Genomic DNA, 17,705 nt, shown 5'->3' on the forward strand with positions numbered 1-17,705 from the left:
ATCCAAAATAAATTAAAATATTTATCCACTGCCCATCGATCAGTAAAACCACTAGATACATAATCCTATAGAAAAATAGAACTTAAAACTGTCCTCTATAGTGTGTTTGTCAAAATTCTATTCAAAGGAAACAAATGTTTAAACAAAATCAAGCTTATCTGCATTACTTTAAGGTGCATTTTATAAACCGTACCAAGAGTAATCACTAAACCTAGCTAGTCAATACACACCAACATAAAATCAACCTTATTCAAATGTATTAAAGTCGGATTTACTCACACAGAACAGTATATTTTTCTTCCTGATTGTGTATCTAGTTGTTATTAAGGATCGATGTTTCTATTAAGCCTATTTCTTACGTCTTAAAGTTTTTTTGGTTTTTATTAGCCTTAATCTTTTTTTATAATACCATAATTGAAATGAACTTTATACAAAAATCTATTAATTTAAATATTTCAAAGCTAAATTTTTAACTGGATACAAATTTCAGACATGAATAATTAGAATATACTATGTTAACCTATAAGTTTTAACACTATAAGAGAAAGAGAAGGTATAATTTACTAATATAGAGGAAAGGAGATAGCAATATGATTTAACCATTTTATGAATGTATATGAATACCGACGGTAACTTTAAAAAAACACTCATATTTTTTATTTTAATAAGCCTCACTTATATTATGGTAACCCTGACTATTCACTACAATGACCTATTATACTAGTAGACGCGGCATACGCCAACATCATTGCACTAAAAAACAGCGTAATTAATACATACCTACTTACTAACGCATTATCACCAATACAGTTGTTCTCTCTTTCACTCTCACGCACGAGACATAATACATGTCTCACTCATGTACTTCGTAATAACAACTGCCGATTAAAATACAAAAAGAACGTCCAGCCACGACGCTGAATGGTGCGTGACTAAGTGAAACTCGGGCACTTACCTGAGTTTTTTCTTGCCAAAATAGAGAGCGGGTAACGTATCTAGCTCTTTTATATATCATAGATTCACTAGCATTCAATTCCCGTATTAGAAATCACTGGGTTCATATTAAATATAAAGTAAATTTTGAGTACAGATTCTCATATCTTCGAATGTTTTAAGAATACGATACTAGATTATAAAAAAAGTTGTTTCTACATTATATTCGACAATTACAAGAATCGAACTCTTTTCCTAAATATTTTCTTTTAATTTCCTTACACCACATATTTACGTATTGGTATTTTTAAGTCTTATTATCACGTTAAGCATAAAATTAAGAATATCTCCTATGAATCATAAAATAGCCCACATAAGTCATAATGAAAGAAATCAAATGTAAATCAGGGGAGTTCCAGGGCCTAATACAAATTCAACCAGGTGAAGCCACGCGATATAGCTAGCGTAAGATACAATGCAGTACCAACTTTGGTATTCATACAATTATAACCTAAATGATAACTACAATTCTCGTAGTATATAAATTGTTCTAATAACAGATCTATTCTACATACCCGCTATTCTATGTATATTCACATTGGTATAACTTTGTGCATACGTGTAATTCGAACGATTAAATAGAGATAACAATTATAAATTTATTATAACTTATTATGTGTGTTAATTTTTTCTAGGGATTGTATTTATTTCAATCTGAAACAAACAAAAAAAACATATTTTAATAAAGAGCAAGTAGACTCAAAACCATGCTCAAAAATTGTCGGAAGCCAAACGCTGCCTACGCGTCTATTAGGCAGAGTTTTCCATTGGGCGTGATAATAAATTTTAAACATTATTGCCATGCAATAATGTGTTGAGTGAGATGACTGATGAATGAGTGTTTTAGTAAAACTCTAATTTAAATAGTTACATACTCGATATTTAAATTACAGTTTTACACAATGCCACTCGGAATTTTTTTCTCGAACTTTAAGGTAATTATGAATTTAGTTATGAGTTTTGACTAAAATTATTTCACAAACAAAATTTATCAAAATCGGACTTTTATAAGGCAATTGTGAATTTAGTTATTTATTGTGATCAATTTTGCTAATAATTTTCGAAAACAAAATTGTATCAAAATCGGTAGAGCAGTTGCGTTACTCACCCGCCAGCACGGCCGCCAGCTCCAGCACGCGGTCTCTCCGCTCGCGCATGTAGGCGTGCGCCTCCCACAGCATGGCCGCCAGCAGCGCGTCACTCACCCGCCAGCACGGCCGCCAGCTCCAGCACGCGGTCTCTCCGCTCGCGCATGTAGGCGTGCGCCTCCCACAGCATGGCCGCCAGCAGCGCGTCACTCACCCGCCAGCACGGCCGCCAGCTCCAGCACGCGGTCTCTCCGCTCGCGCATGTAGGCGTGCGCCTCCCACAGCATGGCCGCCAGCAGCGCGTCGCTGCGCTCGTCCATCGCCGTGTCGCTGGACATCTGCGGCGAGAAGCGGTAGTACGGCACGCCCAGCGCGGAGCACCATGCCCGCGCCCGCTCCACTACCCGCCCGTCTGACTGTGTCGCCTGGTACATAACACACGATCATAACTCTAATAATCTCTGTCATCTAATTGTTTATATAAATAAGACGTGTGGCACTCGGGGACTGCCGCGGTAAAGCTATTGCATAGCATGCCTTCAAGCCACACCTCCGTGCCCGTCGGAGTGGGGAGCGTGAGGTTTTTTCGTTACGGAATTTCTGGATTCGGTCCCCGCGCTCAAGGCCCGCGATAGAAGCTATGCAATAGCTTAATAAAAAATAACGATTATAGAATACACTGAGTGTCAAAAATCAAATATACGAGCAGCGTCCGTACACTGCATACTGAACGCACGCGTGAGCACGTGCACGCACGCACACAATTAACATTATTACAAAAATAATATGTATTCATCGAGGGATAATCGGAAATGCACTGCGGAGCGATACCATTAAATACTTAGCTCGCGAATGTACACCGAGCGACAGAGGCATCATCAGTCTTATTTTAATCACTTTAGTCGATCCAAAAAATAACCCTCGATATAAAAATAAATAACCAACAAAATTGTTAATTCCAATTTGTGAAATAAACTCAAAATAAATAACCAATACGATATACGGGATGCCCGCCGCGGTATAATCAATTAAACCAGCAATAAATTAATTATAAGCTTTTCGTGCACTGAATAAGTAAAAAAATAGACAAAACGCATTTTTTTTATATGAGACAAACTCATAAAACCCAGGGGTGTACCAGTAGGTCAGGACATACGCCGCCCGCACACGCACGCGTGCTTATGTTTTCATAGACATAATGTCTACACAAACGAAGCGATACCTATATGCCAGCTGCGCTAAGGATGTAAACATAGTTATTTTTTTTAATAGACATCTTATTGTCTCTTTTTAACTATTTTTTACGTACATAATTAGCAAAACTAGGAAAAAATGACCAAAATTAAATTTTGAACGTAAAAGCAGCGTTTTCCCTACAATTCACAATTTCATACTGAAGTATTAAAAATAATCTAACTTACCTGATCAACCAACAGTTTGCCGATAGACGACAGACCAAACGCAAGCCTCGCTGTGTCCCACAAACTCTCTGGTTTGAACACGTCTATATCTTTTAATTTCGTCACTGGAACCATACCTGAAACATCCAAAAATAACAATATGTTCACTCCATTTCTATGTAACATATAACAAACAGGTGTTTAGCCATAAGAAGTAATAATAAAATCTTTCTAATGTATATTCGTAATGAATAAGCTCAAAAACATCGATGACGATTTTAATCTCTTTTTCATAAGTAGAAACTTTCATAACATCCCAATTACTAGACTTTATTTGTCATAATTCTGTCCTATTTAGTAAGCTTGTCAATTCATTAACTATTTATTTAATAAATAAATAACCAACAAATTGATAAACATACCCGTTCCACAAGAGACCACAACTTTCAAATGCGTCTTCTTAGCGGCTTCGTGTTGTCCCGTCGCTTCTAACGCGAGCCTCACTTCGGCTAGTTCCGTGAGCGCATCTAATGTAGGATTGTTTCCCATTAACCCGCCGTCTAGATATCTGGAAGTAAGATAGATCAAAGAATCATGTAGTTTTAGTACAACTTTTGGAACGAAATTCCTTATCGCGCGTTGTAAAAGGGGGCTAGACGGAAAAAATTCTTACGAAAAGTTGTCACGACACTTTTACGGAAAAAATTCTTACGAAAAGTTGTCACGACACTTTTACGGAAAAAATTCTTATGAAAAGTTGTCACGACACTTTTACGGAAAAAATTCTTATGAAAAGTTGTCACGACACTTTTACGGAAAAAATTCTTACGAAAAGTTGTCACGACACTTTTTGCTACAGTTGTAAGCCGAGCGGCGTGCGCGTGGTTCTCTGTCTGTCTCTCTCTAACTTAACACTTCGTTCCATCCGGCTGTCCCTTGACATAACTTATGTTTTTTTTTAAAGGTAGATTATTACTTACACTTGATAAGAGATAAACGCTATCACAGTTGCAGAAAAATCTTTCAAGAATAGAATCTAATGCAAAAAAGATAAATCCTTTTTTTTTCTTTGGAGTATTGCGAATTGTAGGAGTGTAGCGTTCTAGTACGCAGTGCGTATGTTTGAGTGACATAGACGGCGGTACTTGTGTGTGTTTGTAAAGTGTTGTTAATCTATACACATAATAAAGCTGTAGAAGGGTCAATTCTGTACATTGAAAATATTGAAAAAATAAAAAGCAGGAGGTGTTACTGGATCGATACCAAAACCCAATAATGTCATAAAAAAATTTTTTGTCTGTCTGTCTGTTATCACGTGAAAACTAACGGTTCGATTTCAGTTTTATCCATAGATGTTGTTCTATAAAACCGCGAACAAACGTTGCGTTACCCGCAGTGGATTCTTTTTTTTATAAGATGTCATTGTCAGAGTTACTCAAAATGGAGAAATAAACCATCCACGCGAAGACGGACATCCGTGCGGACGGAGTCGCGGGCGGAAGCTAGTACTTATATAAATCTGTAGCTTTATAGTGTGTAAATCTAAGAAATTATTTGCGTTTTTATATTTGCTCTTATGATACGTTACCTGCCGGAAGCCCTAAAGTAGGAGGGCGCAGCCCCAGTGGCTCGGGCCGCTTGCCACACCAACTGCTCCGCGGGCGGCGGGGGCTCCGGGAGCACCACCACTGACGTTTGGTCACTGGCTTCTGCTTTTGGACCTGATTTATATATTATTATAGATAAGTACTAGCTTACCGCCCGCGGATTCGCCCGCTTTCTCTAAAACGATCTGAGATTTAAAATATTCTATCTCTCAAGTTGGATCGAACTGCACCTGGTGTGCGAATTTTATTATAATCGGTTAAGTGGTTTAGGAGTCCATTGAGGACAAACATTGTGACACGAGATTTATATATATTAAGATATATTAATAAATAAATAAAAAACGGCACTCGGGGACTGCCGCAGTAAAGCTATTGCACGCTATACCTTTAAGCCACACCTCCGCCCGTCGGAGTGGGGAGCGTGAGGTTTTTTCGTTACGGAATTTCTCGATTCGGTCCCCGCGCTCAAGGCCCGCGATAGAAGCTATGCAATAGCTTAATTATAGATGTATGTTAAATGTTTGTTACTCTTTCCGAGATAGATTAAAGTCTGGATTAGCAAATCTGAATTATTTTTAATTTTTGTTCGCATTTAAACAATAAAGGTAATCATATAATTGTGACCTGTAAATTAAAACTAACATAAAAAATAATAGAAAAAATAATATGTCTATTATTTTTTTTACGTCAATGTTGGTTATTGGAAAATGTGCAAGCGTACAAATTTTATGAGAAATCTGTAAAATAGCTCTGGTATATTGTTATGATATACATAGTTATATATTCAATCACACTTTACTCACTGGATGTCCCATTAAAGTTGTATAGAATATCTTCGGCAGATTGATAATTTCTGAAAATGTGCAGGTCTACCGGCTTCCTGTCCGCTAGCACGGCCAATATCATCAATTTGGGATAATCGATGTCAGCCATCACAGTATCGGTACCTATAAGATAAATATATAAAAAATACTATATGAATAAATTATCTCATGAAAAAGTTTAACATGATCAAACTACAAAATGTATACTAATAAATATTATAGTGTACTAAAGTTCTCTTCTACAGTTTACTTAGTCCTTTAAATCTTAGCAATCAAAATAAGAATAAAAATAAATGATTTAAACATAATGTTCGATATTTTTCAGTATCATTTAAATTGACGCAAGAAAGACAGTAACAAAGGGATTCAGTTCAATTAACAGTTCAAAGGAACTTACCCAAGCATTCCTTCAATATGCTCTCAAGAGCTTCTGACGGATATGGCCTCATACCGACAAACGCAAACTCCTTCATCCTAAAGTACAGTCTCTGGCACTCTCTCAACGTCTTGCCAGTGGCTAGCGCCAGTGCCAGTATCCCACCAGTGCTGGTGCCAGCGACCCAGTCGAAGCAGTGTATTATTGGCTTGCCAATCGCTGCTTCTAAGTTTAGTAAGATTTGTACGAGAACTAAACCGCGGATTCCGCCGCCGTCTAGACAAAGTAAACTGAAAGTGGAAATGGTTGATTGATTGTTTTTTATACGGCTTGCGCGTGATTAGATATCGATAAAAATAGGAAAAATAAATCTATTAGGTTTAAACCGGTTTCTAACCTGAAGCATTAAATACAGGGTGTCCCAAAAAGTAGTGAGTAGGCGATAGGTGAAAAATTGAAAAAAAGCGTCATAACTCCGAAAATACAAAAAATCGCATAACATAAACGGGGGTGATTTGGATAGCCCTCTAGGTCCTCTACCTCCCAGCTTCCGTTCATCACTACTTTTTGGACACCATGTATAAAAGAGTCAAGTAAAAGATAAATTTTAATAAAGTTTTATTGCTTAGAAAAGCTATTTCGCAAAAGACTGAAGAACTGAATATTTTTTAAGAAGGCGGATTATGGCTGTAGGTCCTGGTGGTGATGATGTTGAGGATGACGATTTTGATGACGAGAAAAACTCACCGGCCTTCATTCTTGCTAGTTCCCAAAGTAGCGGCTCTGTCCATAGTAGCGGCGGTGAGCATATCACTAATCATGTCACGCGTCGCCGCTCGGGCGAGTGGGGGGGGCGGTACTCCGTTGTATTCGCCGCGGGATGAGCAGGATGGACCACAGCCTGGTACATCGGAATCACATCTAAAAAGAAAATAAACATTTAGTTATAGTTGTGGTCATATAATTAAGAAAACGATTCGAAGTACTAGAAATTTTTATTTAATTAATGTCATACACAGAGATGTGCACCTTCTGAGAAGCAACTAGTTATGTCATAAAATAGCCACATTAATAGAGCAACTAAGTTTAAGAGGGCTTATTCAATTTTACGCAAGTCAAAATCTCCGCGATCTATTACGATAGATCGCGGCTTGCGCTATCCTTTTACTATGAACAGCATAGGTCCACAGGAGAGCGCAGAGCAACATGTCCTCTCTCTGGAAAGGCTCGCTGCCGACTGATTTTAATCGGGTCGCGCGCAGTGTTTTATAGTACTTTAAAAAAAATTGTAGAAAAATAATAGAGGTACCTTAGTTGATTTTTTAAATTTTATCTTATAAGTAAGACGTTCTTTTATTGCAATATGTATAAATTATATTAAACTAAGTCAAATATCTTGTTGAAAATAATCATTTTGTCGACTATAATTTCTAAAAAATTCACATTGTTCAGATTTTAATTTCGTAAGTTAGAAGTCCAAAATAAAAAAATCTTTTAACTAACTATTTTAATAAGGATTTTTGCAGTTAGTTAAAAAAAATGTGTGTTAGATCTGTCTGCAATTTCAGATATTTTTAGCTTCGAAATTGACACTAAAAGTGAAATCAAGTAATCATCGGCTCAGTTATCTTGATGGTATTCACAAATACTGTATTAATTGAAAAAAACTCTTAACTAACTACATAGTCAATAAAATTTCCTAAAATTATTAGTAATTCATATGTTTGTAAGATAAGTGGTTGATGGACAATCTGGTTTGAAAAATCACATATTTGAGCCAAACAGCGGACGGACCGCGTACACGGCCTTAAGAATAAATAATAAAATCGCCAACAATTTTTTTGAAAAATAATTTATTTTACCAAAGCAACACATTTAAATAATAGTGAAGCTGGACAAATAATTAAGAACGATTAATTTATCTGCTCGGGAATTGTTTTGTATGACACTTTCATTAAAAAAAATACAATAATACGTTGCGCGAAAAACTTATAAAGCAAGTTAATACATTTTTAACTAAAATTAATATTTAATAGCATGTCCACGGCTTTTAATTACTGCTTTACACCGGCGAGGCATTGACTCTATTAATTTTTGACATTTTGCTAGAGAAATAGAGTTCCATTCTTCTAAGAAAACGTCGTACAGCTCCCTTAAATTTCGACACTGTGTATTTGAAACCTTTTTCTTTACTTCGAACCACAGATTCTCTATTGGTTTTAGGTCAGGGCTGTTAGCTGGCCAGTCCAAAACAGAAACTGACTGCGCTGTTAGAAATTCCTTTACAGTGTGTGCAGTGTGCTTTGGATCATTGTCATGCTGGAATGTCCAAATAACCGGTAGAACTTCTTCAGCATAAGGTAACATTGTTCCTTCCAGTATATTTTTGTATTGGAATTGATCCATGTTACCTTCTATCAACTTTACAGGACCAACACCATGTCCAGAAAAGCACCCCCAAATTTTCACATTCCCACCACCGTGTTTTAATGTAACTTTCGTGTACTTAGGGTCGAAATCTGTATTCGGAGGACGTCGAACATAACGTTTTCCATCGGAACATACTCTGTTTATTTTCTTTTCTTCAGAGAAAAGTACATTTTTCCACTGTCGCACAGTCCAGTTTTCATATTTTCTTGCAAATCTAAGACGGGCTTGCCCGTGGCAAAGTTTCAACATGGGTACTTTTCTTGCTATCCGACCATGCAATTTTTCTTCTACCAAACGTCTTCGAATAGTGCGTGCTGAGATTGCTGAAGGGTTATTTTCCCCGAAATATTCTTTTCTCAGCTCATTGGACCCTTTAAAAGGACTTTGTTTCGCCATACGGACGATGTTTCGGTCATCCCGAGGAGTTGTTTTTCTATGTCTTGGCATACGTGGGACATCCGAAGTTGTTTTTATACGTATCAAAATGCCTTATGGCGTGGAAAACCATAGTTTTTGAACATTGCAGATGGTCGGCTATCTTTTTATAAGACCAATTCTTCCCGCGAAGTTTTATTATAACTTCCCTAGTAGATTTATCACAACTTTTATTTTTTCCCATTTTTTTTAATAAGAAGTAATCACTTTTAATCTTTGGCAACTCTTAATGGCGCCAAAATACACCTACAACCACAAATCAAGTCGAGTGTTCTCTATTCAAATCTGAATAAAAGTATAAACTATTTAGCGTTCTTAATTATGTGACCAGCCAGTAAATAGGAATACTATGTTTAGAAGTAGTGTAAAAAGTTTGTCTATTAATTTTTAGGCTAATTTTTAGGTGTATTAATAAATACAGTGATTTGTTGGAAAAGTATTTCTATATCGAGAAAAATAAAAATAATCACATGAAATTAGTTATGCATCTTAGTCTGAAAAAATCTTCCCTTTGTATCAGCGTTCTTAATTATATGACCACCACTGTATGTTTATTACAAACAGAAAATTATTTTTTTAAATCTAATAACTTTTGCCTAATCCAGATACTTAGTATAAAATGTACGAGAGTCATAAATATTTATTATAGATTTTATGAAAGTAAAATAGTGGCACGTAATTGTTTCTAAAAGATTTGTTTCTTACTAACGAAATTATAAATTTTGTTTTGATAAGAAATATAAATCTTAATTAATAAAAAAACCTCACCTCTTCGCTCCAACAGCGTGTAGATAATACAAGATCTTATCATAACTGCTGTTATTCGACATTTCCGCTGGCACCAAATGCCTTGCCGTGAACCCAGCATTATTCTTTGCCTCCAACTCTGCCCCAAACACAATAAGCGCTTGCACTATCGACGCATTCGTTTGTTTCACAACCAAATGCAGTGGAGTATTTCCTTCATTATCACCAGTGGAATGTTCTGCGCCTCTAGATAGTAACGCAGTAGCGCACTCCAATCTGCTCCTTAACACCATGATGTGAAGGGCAGTTCTCCCGTCAAAGTTCACAGCGTTTATGTCGCAATTTTTGTCGACCAATGCTTCGACTACTTCGCGGGATATCGCCCAGTGTAAGGGAGTGCCTCCGCGTTTCATGTCCTCTTGGAATAACTTGGGGCGGTTGTCTTGGACAACGTCACCGACGATACCTGGTAATTGAAAAGTAAATATGAAAAACGCTAGGTTATTCCTATATAATACTAACCGTGCCCTGCGGTTTTACCCGCATTGCCCCGCTCCTGTTGGTCTTATCGTGATGATATAATATAGCCTTCCTCGATAAATGGGCTATCTAACACCGAAAGAATTTTTCAAACCGGATCAGCAGTTCCTGAGATTAGCGCATTCAAACAAACAAACAATATTAGTAAAGATTAATATAGCCTATACGACTACGAGCTATAAGTCCGAATTCCGATCATCTATGTTAAAGCTTCTTCACGAATTTTCGAGATTAAAAAATTGTATGATGACAAAATAATTAACAAAGTAAGCTTATGCTTATGATCCTAGGTACTAATATTATAAATGCGAAAGTTTGTATGGATGTATGGATGTTTGTTACTCTTTCACGTAAAAACTACTGAACCGATTACAATGAAATTTAGCACACATATAGAGGGTAACTTGGATTAACACATAGAATAGTTTTTATGCGGGTTTTCCTTTGCAAACGCGGGCGAAGCCGCGGGCGGAAATCTAGTCATTTTATACAAAATAAAATTTCACTATTAAACGAGTGTCACGTAAACTTCTCATTAGTGACTAAAATAGTAACCTTGGAATAGTAATAAAGACTCAAATATAATCTATACATATAATAAATCTGTAGAAGGGTCAATTCTGTACATTGAAAATATTGAAAAAATAACTAGCAGGGGGTGTTACTGGATCGATACCAAACCCAAATATGTGTTTAAAAAAGTTTTTGTCTGTCTGTCTGTCTGTCTGTCTGTCTGTATGTGAAGACATCACGTGAAAACTACCGGTTCGATTTCGATGAAACTTGGTATAATTATACCTTATTATCCTGGGCGTAAAATAGGATACTTTTTATCCTGGAAAAATACGTAGAAAAAAAATTAATCTCAATTTTTCAGTTATCCATAGACGTTGTTCTGTAGTAGGTACCGCGAACACACGTTGCGTATTATTATAGACCTAGCCGTATTTGGGTCCAATAGATATTTATAAGATGTCATTGTCCGAGTTACTCAAAATGGAGAAATAAACCATCCACGCAAAGACCGACATCCGCGCGGACGGAGTCGCGGGCGGAAGCTAGTTACAAATATAAAAACATTTCACTTCACACAAGAAAAAGGATACCATTTAATTTAAATTGCATTGTGTATTAATTAACTATGCAATTAAAAAGAGTAAACATGTTACTCAGATCAAGTTTAACAAAATTAAACTTTGCAATGATGATAAATTTTTGCTATAAAATGGTTTTATTAAAAAAATATTCTTAAGTAAAATCCTTGTAATATTAACAACCAATGGCTAATAGACAAATTTATTTGATTGATTGATATTCACAAAATTTGATTAACCCATTGACCAGCGATCGGCCCAATGAGACCACAACACAATAGATTTTCTATTGTGTCTGTGATTCCGGGGGCTGAGGGATAACACGGGTGCATGATAAGTCCCCCCCATCAGTTCCAAGCCTTGTCGTGGCCGGGGGGGCTCAGTAGCTTGGAGTGCCCTCGTGTACTCTGAGTGAAGCTAATTGGACGCGGAGGGGCTGAAAGGCCGGTCTGTCGTCTGACGACACGATTGGTTCGACGGCCAGGGATCCATATAGCTGGCTGGCTGGCTTGAAGGCCGGCTGGCCGGGCTGGCTGGAACCGGCTGGTCACACCGGCTGCCTCGCTGGCTGGCTAGGGGGCCGGCTGGCAGGCTGGCTGAAACCGGCTGCTCCACCGGTTGGCTGGCTGGCTGCTTTGAGCCGCGGCGGCTGGCTGGCATGCTGTCACCGGCTGGTTGTCCGGCTGGCTGGCTGGCTGGCTGGATGGCTGGCTAGCTGGCTAGGGTCCTCCGGGGGGCCAGGATTGGCTCAGGTGCCGTTGTGGTACGGCGAGGGATGGCGGCTAGTGGTCGCGGCCTGGTAATTTGGCTGGGCAAAACGGGGTTGGAAGGTCGATCGGGGCTCGTTTGGGTCTCGTTCCGACCGACTGGCAGGGGGCTGCGCTTTGCGGCGATGGATGGCGGCCAGAGGCCGCGCGCGTTGTTTTTTGTTGGTAGTCTAACTACCAACAAAACAGGGGGCGGGATCCCGACGCGTCACTTTTGTGACACGCGGTGACTCCTGTAGGTGGGTGTAGGGCGGCGGCTGTCCTGAGACAGCCGTCTGCCAACTCGTAATCCGGTCCGTGGGGCCGGACCGAGGGCCGCCACCTCTGGTGTGAGGTGGGGGCTGCGAGGGAAACCTCTATAAAAGTGCGCCGGAGGGTCGTTTGACGCGTGACTCACGTTTCGGAGGGCCTTTCGGCGCGCGTCCTTCGGCCGGTCAGTGCTGGGGTCGAGGGTTTGGGGAACGCCGATGATGGAACGGGGAACAATCCATCATCGGCGAGTGGGTGGCGTGAGCTCGTGTACGGCTTGCGCCACCCCGGGGTGGGCATTTGGTGGAGGGCCTGGAAACGGGCAAGTGGCGGAGAGCCTGGAAACGGGCAACTGCTGGGCGGGACATGCGGAAGATTGCGAATGTGTACCCGCATCCCGTCTAAAGCAGCGCGTTGGTACACGGTGGGGTTTTGGTCGGTAGGAATCCGACATAACCCACGGCTCCTTCCCCGGGAGCCGTGGGTATCTTAGGCAAGATTTCCCCACTTGGAAAAAAAAAAAAAAAAAGGGTGCATGATAAGCACTTCATTTATTGGTTAAAAGTCGAAATTGATTGTAGATTTTGTTTATAAATACATAATGAAAATCAAACCAATATCTAACTGGTACAAAGTTCACCGAGTATTAGTATTTATAATAATTAATAGAGATAAACACTCAATATGAAGAATATATTTTATTATCTTACCTAGTATACATTTATGAGTCAATATCGTGATATTATAATGAATGTATGTACGGATATGAAACTAGCAAATGATTTGATTGAATGTTTAACATTAGACAATATTTATATAGATGCTATGACTATGTGAAGGCTTCATAAGGAATGATATTAAGAATATTAGCTATTGTTCCTGTGGTGATGATTTGGATTCTCCAAAGCCTTTTAAAATTTTAATGGGCAATGGGTTATGATATCATATTTTAGCATTAAAATTAAGTGACACAATGTAAAAAAAAAATTATGCGTTTTTTTAATTCATTCTAGAAATTTCAAATTCAAAATTATTCCTCAAGAATTAGTTTTTATCACAAAAATAAGGAGTCTATTTATATATTAAAAATAAACAAGAGATAATTTTCATGCATGTTGCTGTTTCAAACACTTCTGCTACGATTTCTTAATACATACTATAGGTTTTATCTATACATAAAAAAAGTTAAAACCTATGAATCAACTTCGGTAAGTAAACTTTTTTACCTGGAATAGCCTGACTAGTGCTAGCCGTAGTACGTTTAGCAGCAGTCAAATTAACATCAGCGCCAGCCAATAGCAACGCTCGGACACAGTCAGGCGCATCCGCGAGGCAGGCCATGTGTAGCGGCGTGTAGCCTTGCTTGTTGTATATGTTCAACGAGTTAGATGTTTTGCTTGCTAGTGCCTGGAATAAAGAGTATTAGTTGGCGAAAAAATTGCTAGGGAATAGGAAAAATTAATTAATGTTATGATTTTATACTACTTATTCCTTAAAATAATATTCCGAATTTCAAAATATGTACAGTGAAAAAATTATGTTTCCTAATGTACCTTAAGAAAATTCAGACTCTGCAACACTTATTAAGCCGACAGAAAATTAATAGTGAGCAATAACTTGCTTACTATTAGATTTCTCTGTGAACTATTACAACAACTTACATTTAGTGGTTAAAACTTAAAAGTGATCAGTGGACATGAAACTCTTAACTTATACTTTACTAAAGCATTATGTTTTTGTTTTTATTTTTATAATGAAAATTAAATAGATACTTACATTAATAACTTCCTTGTTGCTTGCGGCTGCATAGTGAAACACAGAGTTCCCGTCAAGGTCAATGATATTGAGAGAGCATTTCATTGAAATCAAACTGTGCACCATTCTGATATTTCCAGTTCTTATTGCTATCTGTTGAAAATAAGAATCTCAGTTAAAAATAAAAATAAATAATTTAATTTAGGTAAATTAATTACATAATATATTAAAATACACTGGATTCTGTAAAATACTGTTATTCCGTTTACTGTGCCACTGCTTTCTATTTGATCCATGAATTAAAACATTATTGATGCTAACTAAAGATGACTGTAATCTATGTAGCTATTATAGTATGAAATAAACTTCTTATAATACTGCACTGCAGTAGCAATTGCAGTATATTACACTACATTGCAGTACATAAGAAGTTAAATTCAATAACAAAAAGAAGTAAATCCTCAAAAAAAAAAAACACTTATTTATCAGAAATTTTAGGGTACAGATTGTAGACTACAAGTTCTTGATGTTAATCAGGTATAATTCACTAAAACATAAATCTTACATAATAATATGATCATAGCAAGAGCAGATTAATATACAAAAAGCATAGTCTCATTATAACAAACATACCATCAAAGCTGTAGCGCCAGTCGCTGGGTCCACTTCATCGATATGTCTCTGCACATCAGGCTCGTTGAGTAGCTCATATTGACCAAAGTGCGCGACCATGTGAGCCACCGTCCATGATTTGTGCTCACTCAGTATGTCACATAGCTTTTGCAAGCTTTGGACAGTGCACTAGAAAAACAATGATTTAGGTATTTTGTTAATTTTATAGCATCACTTCATGCTATAAAACAAAGTCGCTTTCTCTGTCCCTATGTATATATAATTTATTAGGCTGGCGGAGGCATAGGCGGAAAGTTAATTTATAATGACAGAACTATAAGAAATGCACCATTAATATTAAAAAAAAAATTAAAGAACTAGCTGAAAACTGTAAATTTTATAATTACCATTATTAGACTCATATTAACATTACTGTGTGTTCTTAAATATAAAATCATAACTAAAATAAATATAAAATCATTATTGCTCAATCGTCAAAACATAGATAAAGAGTTAAAACTGCCCTACATTTATATCAAACTGATAATTCTAATAGTGCCATAATAAGTGTTCTAATGCTGTTATAAAAAATATGCCTGTATACCAGCCTATATTGAAACAGACTAAGCAATAAGGAATTTATTAATTTTAATATAAAATAAAAACATTTCATTATTTTGTGAGTATATATTTCAATTAAATTGGGATATCTTACCTCCTTAGTTACTTTGATATACACAGGGATCCTATCTTTAAATATAATAAACTTTTCCTCACATTCTTCTCTGTTTTCTGACCGGAATAGGCTGAAATAAACAGCACAACTTGGAATAATTTATTTCACAATAGTTACTAATCTTTGATTAACTTTACCAACCTGTACATTTGATGTAAGCTCTCAGTGAAAGGTTTGTGTAAAACAATTTCGTAACACTTATCCTTATTATTTTTTCCATCTGAGGGATTTTTTGGTCCATACATAAGCATCGAATCATCCCTGTAATGTATTGGTCTCGAAATATAATTGTCGGATCTGACTTCTATAACTTTGTTCGGTGGGTCATCGACCGCAAGCCAATTCCGAAAAACTAAAAAAACGATATAAATTGTAATACCAGGGATAATTTTTACACAAGAATATTATTTGTTGAATATATATACTTACAGGAGTTAAACATGTTTTTCTTTTGATATTTTCTGTTTAGTTACCTATTTAAGAGGACACGTTTCAATTTTTATTATTGCCCGAATGAGTCAATGGTCGATTATAATTATTACTTTTCTTTAAATCGTCGCTTTATTTTTTATTCTTGAATAGGTAGTCCGTATTCCGTGATCCGTCCTTCCTTCTCTAGAGATGACATGACACTTGAATCATGAATGACATTAGCGTTACGTCAATAATAATTTTAGGTACATTGAGCTCCGAGGGTATGAGCAATTTTACGGCAAGAAGTCTTGACTATTTGCCAATGTCAAATATATGAAATCTCAAAAAATATGATGAATTTACACATTTGTGTTTGCTATTCGCATCGTAATTCGACGATATATTTTGTAGTATCGACGGGAATAATTGTTCACACATTCGTCTTACCTTTGATTACGGCCGAAAAATAATTCTTCGACGCTTATGCGAATCTACATCAAAGAGTAAAGTAGGTAATAAAAGATCTACATATAATACATTCTACAGGCGATTAGCGAGTGCATTGTATATGTACATATTATGCGTATTTATTATTTGCCCCGCTACTTGCACGAACATTGACCGCTAAAACTATCTTTTTCCCTGTTTGGTCAAAATAATTTCCTGAGGGAATGTTTCAAAAGTAGCTAAACGGGTGGTCAAGCTAAAAGCTTCGTCATAAGACTAAAGACGCGGGTTCGAATCCTGCCTCGTGATCGATTTTTTTTATTCTTTAAAAATTTAAGTGCAATATTCAATAGGAACAGGGACAGAGAAAGCGACTTTGTTTATAATATGCAAGCAGGAAACATGCGTATTTAAAATAATACAAAAAACATATTCATAATAATGTTTAATACTTATTACAATTTGATGTTCAGATTACACACAACTCAAAAACATTTATAAATTTAACTAAAACTATTTAGTATTTATCTTTGGTTTGAAGTAAACAAGCGAAAAGCTTTGACTAGTAAATCCTTGTTGATACATTTTTGTTGACATTTTTTAAATAATTTCCAGGTTATAAAAGTTCTCTTTTATGGAAAGACACCATTATTAATTCCGATTGGTGGAATATTTTCCACTTTCTTACGATTAACATAAAAAATAACAAAATATACATTGCTAATTATTCAGTTCCTATACCTAGTTTAATAATAAAAAAATCAAGCAAGGTCAACCGGGGCTATGTCGTCTGGGGGGCTAATGCCCGTTTTCACAAACAACCCGTAAAATTTGTGTCACCTAAGTCAATTTAGGGGATACCTAACGTAAAATTTGCTTTCACCGACAGATAAGTGTCACCTAAATCGTTAGGTTCGGTAGTGATTTGAAGGGTCCCTTAAACTAAGGAACCCTTACTTAGGAGACTGTTTAGGGGTTATTGGTGAAATCGGGCATAGCTCGTCTATCGAAGTTTTTCGATATTATATTTGTTCTAAGCCTACTCCCGCCATCTACCTGGCGTTGTAGCAACTGAAACTAAAATTTTACGCCTACAGATAGCGCCACAGCAAATTATCTTTTGAGTAATTCCGCCATCTTGATTCTGTCACTTTATTCAGAAATTGACGTGGTGCCACATATATTTTTTCA

The 17,705-nt window shown here is 36.9% G+C and overlaps 1 protein-coding gene across 1 annotated transcript; it reads right to left on the minus strand.

Annotated features, from left to right (window-relative positions):
- Nucleotides 1-932: 932 nt before the first annotated feature.
- LOC123694681 (85/88 kDa calcium-independent phospholipase A2) lies at nt 933-16,268 on the minus strand. The gene is made up of 15 exons (XM_045640178.1): nt 16,083-16,268; nt 15,795-16,005; nt 15,633-15,723; nt 14,939-15,106; nt 14,327-14,458; nt 13,777-13,957; nt 9,922-10,366; nt 7,036-7,209; nt 6,310-6,578; nt 5,892-6,035; nt 5,070-5,202; nt 3,904-4,049; nt 3,503-3,618; nt 2,102-2,506; nt 933-1,647 (listed from the first exon to the last, which is right to left on the minus strand). The coding sequence occupies exons 1-14, from the start codon at nt 16,093-16,095 to the stop codon at nt 2,288-2,290; spliced, it is 2,442 nt and encodes an 813-aa protein (XP_045496134.1). The 5' UTR covers nt 16,096-16,268; the 3' UTR covers nt 933-1,647; nt 2,102-2,287.
- Between the last annotated feature and the right edge of the window lie 1,437 nt (nt 16,269-17,705).

This window comes from Colias croceus, chromosome 9 (genome assembly GCF_905220415.1).
Source record: "Colias croceus chromosome 9, ilColCroc2.1".
In the NCBI taxonomy this organism is placed as follows: domain Eukaryota; kingdom Metazoa; phylum Arthropoda; class Insecta; order Lepidoptera; family Pieridae; genus Colias; species Colias croceus.

What these genes read in the sequence shown, in the direction of transcription:
- LOC123694681 (XM_045640178.1), bottom strand. An exon ending in ACTAGCAAGAATGAAGGCCG is followed by an intron (nt 6,579 to 7,035) that starts GTGAGTTTTTCT and finishes TTCCACTTTCAG; the next exon opens with TTTACTTTGTCTAGACGGCG. An exon ending in CAACTTTAATGGGACATCCA is followed by an intron (nt 5,203 to 5,891) that starts GTGAGTAAAGTG and finishes TATATAAATCAG; the next exon opens with GTCCAAAAGCAGAAGCCAGT.